Source organism: Crocodylus siamensis, chromosome 15, assembly GCF_052110815.1.
Source record: "Crocodylus siamensis isolate JL-2025a chromosome 15, ASM5211081v1, whole genome shotgun sequence".
In the NCBI taxonomy this organism is placed as follows: Eukaryota; Metazoa; Chordata; order Crocodylia; family Crocodylidae; genus Crocodylus; species Crocodylus siamensis.
In genome coordinates, this window is record NC_143409.1 from 1,561,780 (window position 1) to 1,581,280 (window position 19,501).

Consider the following 19,501-nt stretch of genomic DNA (forward strand, 5'->3'; position numbering starts at 1 on the left):
GGATGGACTGAGTTCTCAGAGCCAGAATGAATGGATTAAATGCAGTGAATGCGTTTGTAGATCTCAGAACAAGCAGGTGTTTTGCTGATTAGTGTGGCAGGATCCCGAAGCAGAATGCAGCGTGCTTTACACTGGGGCCAAGGTCCTCTCTATGCATTCAGTACTGTAGGACAATGCTCATCACTATTGCAGTCTCTGAAAGTGGGAGGCAAAGGAATTCACCATATTTTCAAGGGTGTGGGGATACAAAGAGATGGCAGGGATGGGGATGCTCTCTCATTCCAGACCTGAGCAGACAGGATGAGGTAGGAAGCCAACTGTCCTTTACATGCTGCAATTACACAGCTAACCCAATTTCAATGTTGCTTCTCAACCAGTTACGCAGTGAAATTACTATCAAATTTACAAAATCTTTTAAAAATAAAAATCAGTTTGAATATACAATACACATCAGGGTATTGGTCCAAGAATAACTGCTGTGCATTTCCATAGTGCAACCAGTGAACCACCTGCTGAACTGTAACTCACTCAAGGCTACATACACTGTTTATTATGTAGTATAAAATGGACAGAAACACAGCATTGTCAGAGGCATCACAAACTCAAACAAACCTGTCCCATCATGCAACTAGCACAGTTTAAAACTTTGAGTGACTGTTCACATTTGAAGCATTGCTCTGCTCCAACACACTCTAGAAAGTTACAGAACTGACAGAACGTTCCCTGGAACTTTTCATCAGTGATGAAATTCAGTTATCAGCATGAAAACATCAGTGCTTCTATATCAAGCCTTCTGTAACACAACAGAATTGGGGCTACGCTAGGGTTGGGTCCCAGCACAAATCCAGCAGGATGAGAAGGCTAATGAAAAGTTGTACAGAAGTGGGGAAATGGCTTAATTTTTGGTAGCTTACCCTGACTTTGTTTTTTTAAGAATTTTAGGAAAAGGCAATTTTGGTGTGTACGCTTGACTATGGTATTACACTGGCAATCTTAACTTTACCCAAGTGTGTGTTCCCAAATAACATTATCTCAGCTACGTATAATCCCTACTCAGTGTACTTGAAGTTAGATATTAGGAAAAACTGCCACAAGGAGGGTAGTAAAGCACTAAAACAGGCTCCCCAGAGAGGTGGTGCAGTCTCCATCCTTGGAGGTGTTTAAGACCTAGCTAGACAAAGCCTTAGCTGGGATGATGTAGCTGGGGCTGGTCCTGCTTTGAGCAGGAGGTTGGACCAATCCTCATTTTCTGTGATTCTAAAAATAAACAGGTCATCTCTGGCTAAAACCTTTGTCTCTTATATTGTGTAGCTCTTCATTCATGGAGATGATATAATTAAGCTTCAAAATGCAGCCAAGATATTTTTCAGTAACCAGCCAGTAGTGAGCAAAGAAGGTTCTTCATAAATAATGGATGCCCCTCTGAGAAAAATGGATAAATACAGGTTGTGTAACCTTAACCCTAGCTTTTCTTCTTCTTCTGTCATCTGCCCCCACTGAGAAAAGTTCAGCTCCATCCTCTCTGCAACCCCCTGCAGGGAAATGAAGGCTGGTATCAAATCCCACCTTGGTCTTCTCTTCTCCAGACTCAAGCCCAGTTCCCTCAGCCTCTCCTCACCAGTCATGTCCCCTAGCCCCCCAACCATTTTCGTTACCTTCCACTGGACTCTCTCCAATGTGTCCACATCCCTTCTGTTATGGGGGGCCCAAAACTGGACGCAGGACTCCAGATGTGGCCTCCCCAGTGCAGAATAGAGGGGAAGAATCACTGCCCTCTATCTGCTGGCAACGCTCCTACCAATGCAGCCCAGGATGCTGTTAGCCTTCTTGGCAACAAGGGCCCACAATATTCATGTATTGTTTATAATGTATTGATGCATGGATGCACTGAGCTCTTACACTAGGGTTGATTCATGGTCATACATTTTTAAATATCTATTTAATACATTTTGGGATTTTCAGAAATAAATCAGTAATGGATAATTGGCAGTGGGTCCAAACTCTACATGATGTGTCATGCAGCCCCAAACTCCTGTCAGTGTGAGTGCATTAGGCGAACTAGTAGAGCTGCCTGTACAGTTACAAAAATTATTGTTTGCTATTTACTTACTGCCTGATAGCTCCCCACGTGGCACAGATGAAACTTTATCCAGCAATTTCATGCCAACCAATGTGCGATCCTGGCACAACTTGGCCAACTGTAGGAATGCCTGACTCTCATCTGCTGGGTTCAGAAGCTGCTTTTGCCCTGTGCATACACAGAGAGTTGTCATAAGCAGAAGTTGCTCTTGGACGAAAGGTTAACAATGTTATGAAAAACTTAGTGCAGTGTCTTCCTGATGCAGGGGTCGAAATTATGTGATCCAAAGAGACTCTCTCAGTCCAATCTTTAATGCTTAAGACTCAGCTCTTCTCTTTGCCAGATCATAAAATTAAGGCTGGCTGTCATTCATGGCAAAGATGGAAAATCCTGTGACTGTCACAGCAAAAACTAACCCAGCTGCAGAAAACAATTCAAGACAAGTCACAGTACTTAGCAAAATAACCCTGTTATTCATTAAAAAACCTTTTAAAAATGCAGGCCACCCTCCCATATTTGGCTATGTAAAAATAATAACAACAACAACAACTACCATCATCATAATCATAACAACGGAGGAATCTTCCTTGAAATCAGCCTGCTGGGGGTTACAAAGAGCATGACTTGCCAATTAAAAAAAATAAATAAATAAAACAGGACCTTTTTTTGCCATTGTAAATTATGGTTTTTTATTATCTTAAAAAAACCTTGATTAAATCAACAAAACACGGGATTAAAAGCAGAAGAAAACAGACACCATCACCTTTTCCTTCAGAAGATGCCAGTAATTCTTGTGTGATTTCTTCAGCCACAAGTTCTGCCACAGTTTCGGCCTGGAGACCCTGCGTTGTGATGAACACCTGGGCCTTCTTGCATCTGTCAGGCTGCTGGGATGACAGGATTGCTCGAAGCACCTTTTCAGAATCCTGGGCTGATATTTCACTGTAGGAGCAATTCAGTTCCTAAGCAGCACAGAAGATATTTAAACATGGTACATAGAGAAAAACGCCAGTGCCAGGTGGGGTAGAGTACTACTGTCCTCCATTTGCAGAACCCTCTTATCTGAACAGCAACATTTTTTTACTAACTTGTAACTATTGCTGTTGTGTAACAAACTGTTCCTTTTTATGTTTCATTTCATGCAGCAGCTCTGTTCTTAACTTTGATATATAACTTGTAACTGTTTCACTTACCAACAGGAAAACCGGTGCTTTCCAAAGGGATTTGGATAACTTAGGATGTACACTAACAACACACTGTCGTGTAGAAGAGTCAATGCGAGGCAGATGAAATTCAGTTTTGAAAACTGGTATAGATGGATTAGTTACATTTAACAGTACCATGATTTGTAGATGTATTAAGGGTCTGATTCAGGAAAGCAATTAAGCCATGCAAACACACAATTAAACACAAGCTGAGCAACGGCTACAAACTTGTTAGGGGAGATCAGCAGCAAATAGGAAGGGTCCTATATTCCCCCCAGCAGCACCTAGGGTGACAAGGAACAATGGCCAGAAGCTGCTCGAGAATAGGTTCAGGTTAGAGATTAGGATGCACTATTTCACTGTTAGGGTGGCTAGGGAAGTGGTCCTCACTCCTACCTTGGGTAAATTCAAAAAGAGGTTGGATGATCACCTGTCTGGGGTTGTGTGATCCCAGCATGTGCTCCGGCCAGTGGCGGGGGGTCAGACAGATGATCAACTTAGGTCCCTTCTGACCCCTAACTACTATGAAACTATGGGGATTCAACGTAATGACACACCAAAATGATCAAGGAAACCTTACTGCCTTCCAAAAAACTGGACTTCGTTTTGTTTGACTAAGATCCGTGCAGATGTTTTCACTTCACCTATCAGATTTACTCTCCACCCCCAAAACCCTATAGGCACAGCCAAAGCAATGACTGAGCTGGCTACAACTGGTGAAGGTCATATGAAAAGAAGCAGAGCCTTCTATTTCTGCCACACATGGTTTTGGTCCAGCTGATCAGCAGAGCACATGGACTTACTGCCTTTCCCCCTAGAATTGGCACCTTTTGCAGATGTGCTGGAGCAGAAAGAGCATAGAGGGTGTTTCTGTGCTAGGCCTCAAGCACTGCTGCTATCTCCTCAAGCTTTGAATGCTTTTGAGCCTTTTGCAGGTGTGGAGGACAACACCGAATTTGGGCCTAGAAATCTCTAACTGAGAAGCACTTTACATTCAAGATACCAATCAGACAGAGGCAGATCAAAACCAAGTTTAATGATGTCAGACAGGGAATCTACATGGCTTGGTTTAGTTCCATGCTTTACAGCACCCAGGATTCACCCGAGCACTGGACCATGCTACCAATCAGTAATTTTTGCCTGGTATTTTGCTGCAATATGCAGCAGCTTGCAGGTAAATCATTCTGTGGGCTCACAAGAGATTTATCCTCCATACACCTCTGGGACAGCTTGAGGCAAACCACTGCAGTCCCAGTAAAACATTACTGAACACATACCTTGGAAAGTTCATACAAGCAGAGGACTTGTCTGCAGTAGTTTCTGCCATGAACGCATTCATCTATTATAGTCTTCAGATTGAGAATAACTTGATCGTCTGGAGATGGGACCACAACAAATGACCAATTTTCTAAGCTTGAGGCTAGAAACAATGAACATTAACAAGGACATCTCTCAAAGCACATAAGCAGACACTAGTAAAAACAGTCTTACACCTGGCATGAACATGTAAACGCAAGCACGGAAATCGGCCTAGACACTGTTCAGCTGTCTTTTTGCTGACCTTACACAGGAGATCAATACATTTTATTTCTAACAAAAAAATTCTGTCAATCTGATAGAATTTTCTTACTGAGATTCTAAATACAAAAGTACAAACACACACTGTATGCAATATGCCATCAATTCTCACCCTCTCGTTAATAGTAAACACTGACCCTTCTTATAGTTTCATAGTACCTAGGGTCAGGAGGCACCTCATCAGATCATCTAGCCTGACCCCGCCACAGGCAGGAATGAATGCTGGGTTCACAAGACCCCACACAGGTGATCCTCTTTTTGAATTTGCCCAAGGTAGGGGTGAGGACCACTTCCCTAGGAAGTTGGTTCCAGATCTTGGCCACCTTAACTGTAAAATATTGCCTCCTGATCTCTAACCTAAACCTATTCTCCATCAGCTTATTACCATTGCTCCTCATCACCCCAGGTGGTGCTGGGGAGAAAAGGGCTCTACCTATTTGCTGACGATCTCCCCTGATGAGTTTGTAGGCAGCCACCAGGTCCCCCCTCTGCCTCCTTTTGCTGAGGCTGAACAGGTTCAGGTCCCTCAGTCTCTGCTTGTAGGACCTGTCCTGCTGCCCTCTCACTGAACGGGTGGCCCTCCTCTGACCCCTCCCCATGCTGGCCACATTCTTTTTCATAGTTTCATAGTTTCTAGGGTCGGAAGGGACCTGAGCGGATCATCTAGTCTGACCCCCTGCCATGGCAGGAAAGAGTGTTGGGGTCAAACGACCCCAGCAAGATGTTCACCTAACCTCCTCTTAAAGACCCCCAGGGTAGGAGCCTGCACCACTTCTCTTGGAAGTTGGTTCCAGACCCTAGCCGCCCTGACCGTGAAGTTGCGCCTCCTGATATCTAACCTAAACCTACCCTCTGCCAGCTTGCGACTGTTATTCCTGGTCACTCCTGGCAGTGCTCGGGGGAACAGTGACTCCCCCAGTGCCTGCTGATCCCCCCTGACTAGTTTATAACAGGCCACTAGATCCCCCTCAGCCTTCTCTTGTGAAGGCTGAACAGGTTCAGGTCCCGTAGCCTCTTCTCATAGGGCCTGCCCTGCTGCCCCCTGACCATGCGAGTGGCCTCCTCTGGACCCTCTCCATGCTGTCCACATGCCTCTTCAAGTGTGGCGCCCAGAACTGGACGCAGTCCTCCACCTGCAGCCTGACCAGTGCCGCATAGAGGGGGAGGATCACCTCCTTGGACCTGCCTGAGATGCATCTGTGGATGCACTGCAAGGTGCGGTTGGCCTTCCTGACCGCGTCCCCACACTGCCGGCCCGTGTTCATCTTGGCATCAGTGATGACTCCAAGATCCCTTTCCGCCTCCATGCTGACAAGAGGGGAGTTCCCTAACCTGTAGGTATGGTGCCGGTTGTTCCTCCCGAGGTGCATCGCCTTGCACTTGTCTGTGTTGAAACCCATCCTATTCTCGTCCGCCCACCCTTGTAACCTGTCTAGGTCTGATTGTAGCCTGTTGCATCCTTCCAGTGTGCCCACGTCCCCCCAACATTTTAGTGTCATCAGCAAATCTGAACAGGGTACTTTTTACCCCCTCGTCCAAATCACTGATGAAAATGTTGAACAGCGCGGGCCCGAGCTCTGCGGAACCCCACTGCCCAGTACTGGACTCTGTACTCTAACTGAAGCCTGATCAATGTCGCATACAGGGGGAGGATCACCTCTCTGGACTGGCCTGAGATGCACCTTTGGATGCATGACAAGGTATGGCTGGCCTTGCTGGCTGCGGTCTGGTGTTGGCGGCTCATGTTCATCTTGGAGTCAATAATGACTCCAAGATCCCTTTCTGCCTCTGTGCTTTCAAGAGGCGAACTCCCTAGCCTGTATGTTTGCTGTGGATTTCTCCTCCCTGCGCATCACCCTGTATTCATCTACATTAAACCCCATCCTATTGTCGTCTGCCCACTTTTGTAGTCTGTCTAAATCTAGTTCCAGCCTCTCTCTCTCTTCAAGTGTATCTACCTCGCCCCACATCTTAGTGTCATCAGCAAACTTGGACAGCTGTTTTCCACCCCCTTGTCCAAGTCACTGATGAAGATGTTAAACAGTACAGGCCAACGACCAAGCCCTGGGGGACCCCACTGCTCACATCTTGCCAGGTTGAGTACAACCTGTCCACCAATACTCTCTGGGTGCGCCCCATCAGCTAGTTTTTTACCCATCCAACTGTGGAGGCATCAATGCCACAGTCGCCTAATTTATCGATGAGAATGGGGTGAAAGACAGTTTCAAAGGCCTTCTTAAAGTCTAGAAAGACTATGTCCACGGTGACACCATCATCCAAGGATTTAGTTACTTGGTCATAAAAGGCAATCAGGTTGGTCAGGCAGGACCTGCCTTTGATGTACCCATGCTGATTGCCCCCAAGCATGATCTCCCCTGCTGGGCCCCACAGATGTGCTCCCTGAGCACATCAACTGCATCTTCACAGGATGCACTTAATGAACATAAATATATACTAATTTAAAGAAAATCTGGCCTTACCCTAGAATTGTAGAAGCTTCATTGAAGCCTAACTAAAACGTATATTCCAAGAACAGGAACACAGGGACAGTTACTGAATTGTACAATGCTAATTTTTACCTGAACCAACCTGCACACACAGGTTTCCCTTGATTTATGCTGTACATGCATTCTCATAGAATGGTGCATAAATTGAAGTCACATAAATTGAAGAGTAAGGAAGGGGGAGGGGGAGAAGTCCTGCTCCCAGGGCTGCACAAGGCAGCAAAGCAGATGGAACAGAGTGGCACTCACCCCAGCTCTGGCTGCAGCAGCCCTGGGAGCGGTCAGTGCCAGCTGCCTGCAGCCGCTGGGCTGCACCATGCTCCGCTTGTCCCCACTCACCTCTGCTCTGGGGCTGTGCCATGCCCTGGTGCAGACAGCTGATGTCCGCTGCTCCTGGGGCTGCTGCAGCTGGGGTGAGTGCTGCACCCTGTGCTGCATGGGGCTCTGCTTGTCTGTGCTCACCCCAGCCCATGCTGGAGTAGCCCTGGGAGCAGCTGTCACCAGCTGCCTGCACCACGGCACAGTGCAGCCCAGGAAGTGGGGTGAGCCCAAGCGCAGGAGCAGGCAGGTAGCGCCGGCCACTCCCAGGGCCGCTGCAGCTGGGACTGGGGTGAGAGGGGCCATGGCCCTTTCCCCTCCTACCACAGACTTACTTGCTTGGGTGGGGGGCATCTACACTGATCGCATAAGAGTGAATTGACTTCACATATAACGAATTATGGGTCTAAATATGTTCATCGCATAAGAGCAAATGTGCATATAAAGAACATGCATAAATCAAGGGAAACCTGTATCTATTCAGAATGGATGAGTACAAGAGGACAAATAATTGCACTGGGAGAATTTTGTTTGTATATGATGTTGGAAAATTCAGATTCTTTAGACCTGAAGATAACTGACAACACTGGTGGTTTTGTCCAATCTCCACATCCTCCTAAAACTGCAGGTAAGTTAACTTTGTTATAACAGAGGAAGACCGTAGAAACCTGACAGCAGAACTTGTCGAAAGACTGCAACTGATATGCTGGTGTTACTTACTACTTTGTAATCTTCTGGGCTGTGGAGCCTCATATTCATCTGAGCTCTCTTCTGCTATAAGAAGAGCTTGAATGTCTGGGTGTAAATTGTTTTGGTCGGCTTCACCAGCAGCCAATGCTCTGCAGTGCAATACCAGAGAAACATCCTGGTTATAGAAGTGAAAATAGTGGCAAACGCGGCTGGCTTCATGCACGCTTCCTTCATCCAGAAGATGTCCAATCAGAAAATTAAGCGACTCCACCTCAGTCCTATCTAGAGTATGTGGAGATGCATCTTTGAATACAAGACCATCAAGCTTCAAATATTTTGGTGTGTTCAGAGTAGCTAGCTTAGAGAAGGAAAACTCTTTGGCTAAGTTCTCAAAGGAAAGTTCATTACCCATCGAAGCCTGGCAAGACGATCTCGGCTTCTCCAATCCACTGTCTCTAATCAAGGTTTGTTGTGCAATGCGACAAAGCCAGATCTGCTTCTCCATTTCTTCCAGCTTCTCCAGCGGCACCGAGTCATCCTGGGCTAACCAGTGGCCAGCCAAAGTAAGCAGCAAATGTTTCTCTATGTTGCTGTTTATCTTATCAGCTGACGATTCAAACACCACGTTTGCCTGAGCTGAAAAAAAGTCAGATGCAGCTTTGTTGGAGACTGAATTTTTTGTAAAACTATCATGACACTTTTTCCAGAAGTCAGTTCTAGTTTGTTTTTGATGCCACTGTCCAGTCTGCTTGAGAAGATGCAAATCTTGAAGTACCTGCAAAATGCACGAAAGGCTGAGAGGACTTAACTTTCAGCATCAATTTTCAGTTCTCCGTAAATAAAATATGCACCAATATTAATTAATTTGATTACCGAAAAGAGAACTTAGGGCACTTTTACAGATGGTCTGGGGGCTGATGCTTTAATTAGAGTGGCTCCAAGAGCTGATCTAATTGAAGCGCCACCCCACCATCTATAATCAGTGTCCCTGCGCCTAAAAATGGCAATGGGGGTGCTTGAACTAAGGCTCGCTGGACAAGCTTCATTTCAAGTGGCCCCACGATCATTTTTGAGTGTGGGGACACTGATACATAAGATGCAGGAGGCTGCTAGAGCAACTGCCACACTCCGCAGACTATTAATTCCAGTGCATCGGAGCAGGCTCGGTGCTCATGTATAGGTGCTCTTAGAGTCAACATGTCTGAGAGTAGTGACTCCAGCTCAAACCAGTAAAGCACCAAGTACACCTGTTTTGCTGGATAAATAAAATGAACAGATGTACCAAGTAAAAATACAGTGGCAAAAAGGAAAGTGGCATTATTTTATTCACTTGAAGGCTCTGAAAATTAAGATGCTTGGCAGGTTCAACTTAATTGTAGTTCAAACTAAAATAATTCAGGGAACATTTTTCTAAATCCTACAGAGGGGCTGAAAAAGTCATTCTTGATATCATTAAAGTATGTGAGCACCTGTTAAGAGCTTAACAGCCCAAAAAGACATTTGACTATGTGAATATTTCACTTTTAAGTATCACACAACTTCAAACAGCTATACTGTACCTCTTGAATAACCACGCTGTCCACAGACAGTTCTGCTAATTCTGCTACCTTCCTAGCCAGTGAGAACATCCCTCCGTCTTGCAGCTGCTCTAAAATTGATCTGCATTCATTCTGAAAAGTCTCTGTGTTGTAGTTGGTTAGGATGGCACGATTAATAGATATGGACGAATCCTTCAAGATCTGACTAAGGACACACAATTTCTTCACATCTGGGCCTGTTTCAGAATAGAGTATAGTTATTATTAAAGGAATTTTCTTTATAAACGAAGTCATCAGTGGTACATGCATTCCAACACGTCACTAGGAAAGGAGCCTCGCTTCAGCAGCTGAACACATTATAATGTTCCAAAACATACTCTCATTCTAAAGCTGGACTGTTCCCATTCATCCCTCACTACACACAACTGCAATCAACCATTCCCCTTAACAGGTTAAAGCCTGCTTAAGATTTTCTTTCATGACTATCTGCATAAAACACTTCTGGTAAAAAAATTCTGATACTTCGTAGTATCAAATTGTTAGTCTATTCAAAGTAACATTCTATCATGTTTTTTCTCTCCATAAAAATAAACAGTGATGCAATCCAAGCTCCAGTACTTAATTATTCCATGGAGACTTCTCCCACCTGGAACAGGCATTTTTCAAACTTTGCTACATATTTTAAATTCATACTAGCTTAAATCAACCAGATTACCTAAACAAATAAATTATCCTTACCATCAGGTAGAAGATTATTTGCATCTGCAAAGAGCTGCAACAGTTTTCCTAATTCATACTGTGTTCTACACTGCTGCAACATCAATTCAAGAAGAAACGATGCGTGAGACTCCACCCATGGTAGAGGTATAACTGAAGGCGTCTTCTCATCTGAAGTTTTAAGCTGTGTACATAAAATGAATTTCTAAGATTTTTTTTACATTCATATGCAGCAGTAAATTTATAATTTTATTTCTTGTACGGTGAAGTCACACTGGAAACAAATATAAAGCAATACCTATTCCAAAACTTGACTCCAAAAAGAGGCACTATATTTACTGTTAAATTGGAAATAGTGAATTTATTTATAGATAAGAATTCTGTAAATTTCCCCTAAAAACAGTACTTGTGGAGCTGATAAATTTCAGGGATGACACCTGGGTAGAGAAGACCCCTTCTTTAGATGTTAGTAACCTGGCCTATATCCTGTTTGTTTTATATACTTACCCATGATATAGAGTTAGCATAGTTTTCTGAGTAAAGAAACCCCTGACCTAAGCCTTGACTTGAATCAAATGGAAAAAGCCATCAGAAATAATGACACAGAACATTAGTTACTGGGATGCCCAGGGAGACAGAAAAACAGAGATGAAAGGAGAGAAGAATTTGTGACGTGTCTACCTGGGATAAGTAAAGAAAACAGGACAGAAAATTATTCCAAATATGCCCTTGCTGCATTTCAGTCTCAGCCACTGCTGGGCCAAATTCTTGCCCTCTGTTAGACCCTGACCTAGAAGAGCACTTAAGCACATGGCTCCTATCTCACCGAAGCCAACTGCTAAATCTGGGCCTTGAGGGGGCTGCTCATGTGCAACTTGGCCCTCTCAGAGGTTTACAGAAGCCAAGTCTACATAGTCTTTGCAACTGCTAAAAATATTCACAGAGCAGCCCCTTGTCAGAAATGCACTCTTCAGAAAACTGCCAGAAGTATTCAAGAGCACCTGTTGACCTAGAGATTTTCTGTGTAAGCTGCTATTTTATCAGTACCCTCATATTTGCTGTACTGTGATAATTAACACTACTTATGAGTGACCAGGAACTGCAATTCTTTTCCTCCCACGAACAGTTGTGTACACTACTAGCAGTCTCACTCATGTAACAGAACTGGTCATGGGGCAAGGTGTTCCTCTTTTGTAAGTGAGGGTATCAGTTTCTGGCCCCATGTCACAAATAATGATTTAGAGAAATGCATGCAATTTATTAAAGCAACAGTCCCTTTTACTCCAACCCCACAAAACCCCAAAACCCAGTTTTTCCACCTAGTATCAGTGATGAAGAAGTTGTTTGAAACCTTTACTCCAATGGTTCTCAACCTCTTTTTGTAGCAGGACCCATTTGTAAACATCGATGGCCAGGCCCAACCCACTGTGCCTCACTCCTGACCCGCACTCCTCCCACCCCCATCTCCAGGCCCCAACCCACCCAGTTTGTGGAACTGGGAGGTGGGGGGGTGGGGACAGACACAGGGAACATGTAGGGGCCCTAAGAAGCTCCTTGCAGGCTGGAACTCTGCCAGCCCGCAAGGGAAACACCATGGTTTGCCACATTTTTCTCCTTTAAAAGACAATCTATTTTTAAAGTTTGTTGATCCATTTTTAAAAGTTTGTTCATGACCCTTTCATATATTCTTGTGACTCACTTTTGGATTGCAACCCATGGGTTAAGAAATGCTGCTTTACTACAAAATCCTCTCCTAAATTATTTTGATTGGTTTCTTTATCTTTGTTTTAACTTTAATGTTAGAAAGACATCCAGATGCAATATGATACTTAGGCAAAGGCATTTATAAAGTAAAATGAATGCTGCTTACTTTTTCAAGACTCATCTGGAGGTTGCAGAGTTTGGTTTTAGCTTCACTGTACTTTTTACAGTCCATACATAATTCATAGATTTCAAGCATTTGCAATAGTGGGGAATCCTTTAAGACAGACAAAAAGGTTATAAATATCTCTGAAAGTGCAGTCCTTTAATTAATGAAGAGGGGATTTTTTTAAACTGTGTGACAGAACAATAATTATGATCTGCATTTGTTTATAAAGCTGTATATAGATCTGAAAAAATATTTGCAAGTTTGTAGCTGTTCAAAGAACATCTATTTTAACATTTTTGATAGGGTCAGGTACCTCAGAGGATCAAGCAATAGTTATTTTCCAAAAAATCTGAAACATGGCGTAGAAAATCTTCTGGCAACCAGAGGATGGTCTATTTGCAGAAGTGAAGTACATACAAAATGTAGGCTTTAAACACTTGTTAACTACCTTTAGAAAGAGAGAGAAACCATTCAGAAGAGTTTTACTTTTCCGCTTTCTTAAAAACATCTTCCAGAGATTGGAAAGGTCCTGAAGATCCCATTCATGATTTTCCACGGAGCCTTGAACATGGCTTGTTGCTTCAGCAGCAGTAGCATTATCCACAGAGGTAACGATCCAAACACAGAGACACTGAATAATATCGGCCTCCTATCAAATGGACAAAAGTGGTTGATTTTTAAAAACCAAGGAGGTAAAAGATCCTGCTTAATCAGCTAATAACTATGTGGACAGCTGTCAAGCTACCCATAAAACATCATGGAGTGTCTTATGTATCCAATTATTTTGACAGCTGAGGAATACTTACAGAATGTCCCTATACAGTTGTCTTTGACGTACGCATGTGAGGTAATTGTCTACCTCATCCCCAGAACAAGAAGAATTTTCCTTATTTTGCAACAAACATCAAAATTAAAATAGTTTGGAATAATCTTTACCTGAAAACATGCCGCTAACACACTCAGGAACGGGGTATGGTGCTTCATTCCTTCCATCAGAAGGTAGCATGAAGGGTTAGGCTTCTCTTGGCACCAAAACAGAATCTGGAAGAGATCACCTGGATGCCCCCTCTGCCTCTGTTTGGTTGGGATGGGTCTGGTACTGTCACTGTGATGACTTCCTAGGCTAGGGTGAGAGAGCTCTATGCTCTCAAAGGCTAGCATCAAGTGATCTTGTAAAATGGGAGTGAAATCTTGAAGGATACAAATGACCTAGAAAAATAATCAAAAGGCATCTATAAATAGAAAGTATTCAAAGAGACTGGGAGAGTATTGCATATTTACAGTAAAACCCAGCAAACAAAATGAAGGCATGTCAGCAAAGTGATTTTAAACAGTACACTTCTGAAGAGCTACAAATGAAAAAGCATTCTATCAAAGCAAAGTCAAATATCAAAATCCCTCTTTCTTATGTAAAACAAAACTCAAAAAAACACGCATGCATTTTTAGCTTCTGCAACATCCTTGGCATTAATGGTGCCTTGTGAAAAGGAATTTTTCAGTAAACTGACACGGTGCCTTGTTTTCAGGCAATTTCACATTTAATTACCTTTTTTTTAATTTTGAAAATATTACAAGTGGGCTTTTCAAAGTAGCTCAAGTCCCCACACTCTCTGAACTTAATTTTAGTTGGATTTGGGACCAGCACTCTCTTAGGACACTTTGAAAATTCTAGCCTAAAACTGAACGGAAATGCAATATTATAGTAATTGTAGAAAGAAACTTTTTGGGGCCAAAATGCCAGATGTATACGCTCAAATAGCATTGATCTCAATGGGAATTACCTAAAATTGTTCTCATTATACAGGTGGACTGCCAAAGATTGTCACTGCAACACTGTACAAAGTATGTAACATAACAAAATATAAAATGTTTACAGTAAACATCTTTACTCACATAATAGATGAGCTGCAAATACAGTTTGCTGTAGTTACAAGGGATATATTCATAGATCCAATTCTCTATATTTTTAAGTTTGATTTTATATTAAATAGTTCTAAATTTGAAATGTACCCATGGTTTCCAACTGGTTTGTAAAAGGACTAAACCTCAAAATTCTTAATGAATAAGCTAGTGAGATCTATAATTAACATGGAAGTAAACCCACCTTTAGACAGGATTTCACTTTAAAGGCCATTCGGGGGGGGGGGGGCAGAGAAACCACATCTGCCTGAAAATATTTTACCTATTGCTAGAATCAACACCAAATTAGTACCATTAAGGGAATTAAAACATTAAAAGAAAAACCTTCCATTTGACCAGTTTGTTCATGTGGAACTGACAGAATTTTGGGTACAGCCTTTGCTTTTTATTAACAGAACAAGGTTTGTATCAATTATTCACACAACAATAGGAAAGGGAGAAGAATATTAAAGAAAAAAAATATGAAAATTTGGCTGTAAAACAAGAAGGGTTAAGAATACATCCATCTGAAAAGCCTGAAAATTTCTAACTCATTGTCTGAAACTGATTAGATGTAGGACATTTCAACTTGAAGCTGTCTTTTTAAAGGGAAACGAATATTAAAGAAAATCATCTTCAAAAATACCCCCTACAACTGCTGATAATGCCTATAGCACCTCTTCTTATTTTATATCACTCTTAGGAACTCACCTCATCTGGCTGGTAACTGTACATCTGGGCTTGGATGATGAACTGCAGCCAGTCATTGGATTTAGCACATTCCTTTAGATAACATGTGCTCAGTCTGATATTATGGAGCTTACAGAACTGCATCACCAGAGACCACTGCCTTCTAGAGTCACTGGATGTCCTGTGTGAAATTGAAAAGTAGTTTTAACTCAATTATAGTTTCATAGTTTCTAGGGTCAGAAGGGACCTGAGCAGATCATCTAGTCCGACCCCCTGCCATGACAGGAAAGATGTGCATCTAACCTCCTCTTAAACACCCCCAGGGTAGGAGCCAGCACCACTTCTCTTCGAAGCTGGTTCCAGACCCTAGCCGCCCTGACTGTGAAGTAGTGCCCCCTGATATCTAACCTAAACCTACCCTCTGTTAGCTTGTGACCGTTATTCCTGGTCACTCCAGGCAGTGCTCGGGGGAACAGGGACTCCCCCAATGCCTGCTGGTCCCCCCTGACTAGTTTGTAACAGGCCACTAGATCCCCCTCAGCCTTCTCTTTTGGAGGCTGAACAGGTTCAGGTCCCGTAGCCTCTTCTCATAGGACCTGCCCTGCTGTCCCCTGATCATACGAGTGGCCCTCCTCTGGACCCTCTCCATGCTGTCCACATCCCTCTTGAAGTGCGGCACCCAGAACTGGATGCAGTACTCCAGCTGTGGCCTGACCAGTGCTGCATAGAGGGGGAGGATCACCTCCTTGGACCTGCTCGAGATGCATCTGTGGATGCATGACAAGGTGCGGTTGGCCTTCCTAACTGCCTCCCCACACTGCCGGCCCATGTTCATCTTGGAGATAATGATGACTCCCAGATCCTTTTTCTCCTCTGTGCTGATGTTAACATTTGATTTAAAAACCGATCCAAAAACCTGCACTCCACTGTGTGGTGCAACTGATAGGAGTCCTTTGAATTCAGCAACTACTGAATTAGATTGTATCTTGGGAGTCTAGCCCTACTTTTTTGTACATTCAAAACGTCCACCATAGTTCTGGCTTTGGCAATGAGCTTTGCATTTAGTGAAGAACTGTAGAGGCAGCTGATGTAGGTCTATTGCATCTGGGACTGTATTCTTACATGGCAACTGTTGCTTATAAATTTTGTTTAGTGCACTTGCACACAGCACATGCCTGACCACAGAGGCCGCAACTAGACAAACGGCGTCTTGTGATAAGTGGCACCGCAGACATACCTGCAGTGCCACATACAGCACATTCAGTTGTTCTCTGCCCTTCAAGGAAGCAGCAAGATATCCAGGGGTCAACAACAAAAAAAAAAACCATGGAAAAAAAAAAGTGGAGTGGTGCACACAGTGGCAGTGTGCCAGAGTCTGGCTAGCCAGAGCTACACTCTGCTGTTGGCCAGGCTCTGCATGGCTGCTGCAGCCCTGGAAGGCCCCCAATGTAAGGCTGCTGGGGCCAGGCCAGTGCCGGCCCCAGCCTCCCCTACCCCACCCAGGGTAACTCGCTGCATGCTAGACTGCGCATGGCACAGGCATTCCCTGGGGAATCAAGCAACCATGCACATCTGGATGTGGCCAGAAAAGCTAAAATTTGGTGCTTTACCTCAGTTTGCCAATATAAAGGACATCAAAAGCATAGTTCACTCACTTCTTTATTCCTTGACGTTCAATTGTATCCCAAAAAGCTTCTTCCAAACAAATCAGCATTTCTTCTGCTGCTGTTTTTTCACCATCAGCCAATTTTGTCAGTTTTTCAACTATTCATAAAAATAAAATGTTACCACTGGAGCTCTAGTTTGGTATTAGACTAAAACATTTTTGAAAAAGGATCCTAATTCATTTACAGAAAAAAGAGCTCCACTTTCAAAAGTGATGCTAAACACTCAGACTCTTAAGTCCCATCATCTTTTTTTTTTTTTTTTTTTTTTTAATACAAGCCTTGGCATTTCTAAAAAAGCTGCTGTAAATCTCAAGTAAATGTGTTTTAAAGAGCTTTTTCAGAAAGAGAGCAAAAGAAAAAACCCAATACCTTCCCTGAATAGAAGCGAAAACAGCCTGGACCTAGAGTTAAAAAGGCTGTTTCCTAAAGGTATTCCTAGAAAAAAAAAGTTACTATGAAGTTTAAATGCACAATTTTTTCTGTAATTTTCAGACAAAAACTAAAGTACAAAAGAAAAAGAAATCTGTCAATTTTCTTCTATCTAGTCCTTTTATCACATCATAATATTAAGCAAACAAGGTAATCACTTTGAAAGGTTATTTCACTTTGTACTAGGAGGCTATTCTAGTTCTGGCTGCTCTTCTGACACACAGCCACCCATATTCCTGAGTCAGACCTCCCTCGCAGAGTAGTGAGAACAGGGCACCTAAGAATGGCAAAGCTGTTAACTTCTCAAAGGAAATATGCTATCCCTACTCATTTTAGAGATTACTCAGTCCGGGAACAATTCCCTCTGCCATTCCCTAATACCTATTTATACCACTCAGTTTTAAAAGGTGGACAAAGAAACTTTACCCAAGGATTCTCTTATTGTGCTGTGCTGAGACTCTTCATTTTTACTCTTGAAGCTCAAAATTAGGTTTGCAGCTTTAATATCAACTCGGAGTTTTAGGCTATCAAGCCCAAGTAATTCTAGAAAGCAGACACAGGCTGCCCCTATGGATGGTACATAAAAGAAAGAAAGGGCTAAAGCATAGGCTTCACTTCCTGCTTGCTGAATCCTGAAACAAAGGAAAAGTCAGAGTCATTGCAATGCAGTTTTTAACTGAAATTTCAGGCACAAAAATTCACATTGCATGTTAGCATTTATCATTCTGTAAAAATATCACCAGTGGAACTTCTGATTTTGGTAGTGTCAGAAAACATTTACCAGTTGGGAGTCACCATTTTAGGACAAAACTGAACCCAGGTAGGAAAATAAATGTCCTACATCAAAATATTAAATTTTACTTGAAATTTGCAATTTATTTAAATAAAACTTTTATAAAACTAATGAGCAATGCAAATTTCATAGTATTTGTTAAATAAGGTCTAATGTAAACACATTAAAAATTATTTTGCAAAGTTTACAATCAAAACCCTGCATTATGAGGAACCTGAAACAAAGGCCACAGGTTTACAGTGTCCAAGATGGATAAAAGTGCAAGAGAGACAAAAAAGACATAAATAGCAACTGGCAAATAAGAGTTTTAGATTATTAACATGGAAGAACTCTCACTTGTTTAGTTAAAGAAATTTGTTTCTGGCACGACTTCAGTTGACTGTTCCTTTAAATGTTAGCTGTGTCATCCACCCTAAGGCTGCCCTGCTTTATAATCCAAGGCCCACCGGGTCCCTCCATGTTGGAGGGAGGGTTCTAGGAGCTACTGCTGGAAGAGCAGTTCTGTCCGTGCAGTTCAAATGGATCCACGCTGACAAGGAACTGGGGTGGGAGAACACCTCTGAGGGCAAGAGGCAGAACAGCAGCCTGGCTCTCTCCTTCGGCACACGAGAAAGACCTCCATAGGCTTGAAGATGGAGGACATTCTCACTGTGCTTGTACACAGAAGTAATTATCAAGAATGGTCTTCCAACATGCTGGAAGTTTGAACTACAGCTCATTTCAGACACAAAAGTTGTTATATACAGGGTACCAACAGACAGAACAATTACACCAATTCAAAAGGCAGGGTGGCTTAATTGCATGTCACCATACATCAAGCTGAACCTCTACAACTCTTTCATGTGTCCACTCTATCCTCTACGCAGAAACTAAACTACAATAAATGTGTATCTCTGGTTTCATTCAGGGGTAAATTACTACAGTTTAGCTTCCATCTGTAGGACAGAAGAGATGTATGGAGCAGTTACAACACATCAGCCTGAAGCACAGTTAATCCTTCTTCCCCCTCCTCCTTTAAACTGGTACAATTGTTTCATCTCTCTCTACTCACAATGCATCTATATTTTAATTGTAGTGGTCATGGGTACATAGGATACTTGAAGACTATAAGAAAATAGTCGCTAAGCAAATCCCCTTCTATTAGCATTCTGCACTAAAACCCAGGCCCAGGTAAATGGTACTATCATAATTGCTTTGACACTGTACTCTACCAAATGGAGGGACTGCACTACTTGCCAACAGTGAACAGAAAATCCTGTGCAAAATACAAATAACCTAGAAACTTGTAAGACTTAAGCATCACTTTTCTGGAACTCCTTCTAATCTCATAGTTTCATAGCCCAGTGGAAATTAAAACCGATCACAGTGGGAACTTCACCTTGATTTACATAAATAAAAAGTCACAGTGAAGGCTGAGAATGAAAAGCCTTATATTCCTACTACACTCAGGTAGGATTTTTTTCCTCGGAAATGTCCTGAACCCCTGTATATTGTTACATTTTCTATATAGGGAAAAAATGCTC

General features: G+C 42.8%; 1 protein-coding gene across 5 annotated transcripts in view; it reads right to left on the bottom strand.

The window, feature by feature from the left end:
- The window catches only part of SPG11 (SPG11 vesicle trafficking associated, spatacsin), a 50,604-nt gene that overhangs the window by 8,235 nt on the left and 22,868 nt on the right, over positions 1 to 19,501 (bottom strand). For 2 of the 5 annotated variants that reach the window (XM_090029350.1, XM_090029349.1), the window contains exons 22-33: positions 17,612 to 17,817; positions 16,745 to 16,853; positions 15,111 to 15,270; positions 13,437 to 13,709; positions 12,949 to 13,149; positions 12,501 to 12,608; positions 10,652 to 10,814; positions 9,935 to 10,149; positions 8,406 to 9,150; positions 4,563 to 4,705; positions 2,844 to 3,042; positions 2,111 to 2,248 (exon numbers count right to left, since the gene is read on the bottom strand). In XM_090029350.1, the coding sequence (XP_089885476.1) occupies positions 2,111 to 2,248; positions 2,844 to 3,042; positions 4,563 to 4,705; positions 8,406 to 9,150; positions 9,935 to 10,149; positions 10,652 to 10,814; positions 12,501 to 12,608; positions 12,949 to 13,149; positions 13,437 to 13,709; positions 15,111 to 15,270; positions 16,745 to 16,853; positions 17,612 to 17,817 (2,660 nt within the window). Of the gene's footprint in view, positions 1 to 2,110; positions 2,249 to 2,843; positions 3,043 to 4,562; positions 4,706 to 8,405; positions 9,151 to 9,934; positions 10,150 to 10,651; positions 10,815 to 12,500; positions 12,609 to 12,948; positions 13,150 to 13,436; positions 13,710 to 15,110; positions 15,271 to 16,744; positions 16,854 to 17,611; positions 17,818 to 19,501 lie in introns of those variants that run through there. The other 3 variants (XM_090029351.1, XM_090029353.1, XM_090029352.1) reach the window with 3 other exon arrangements.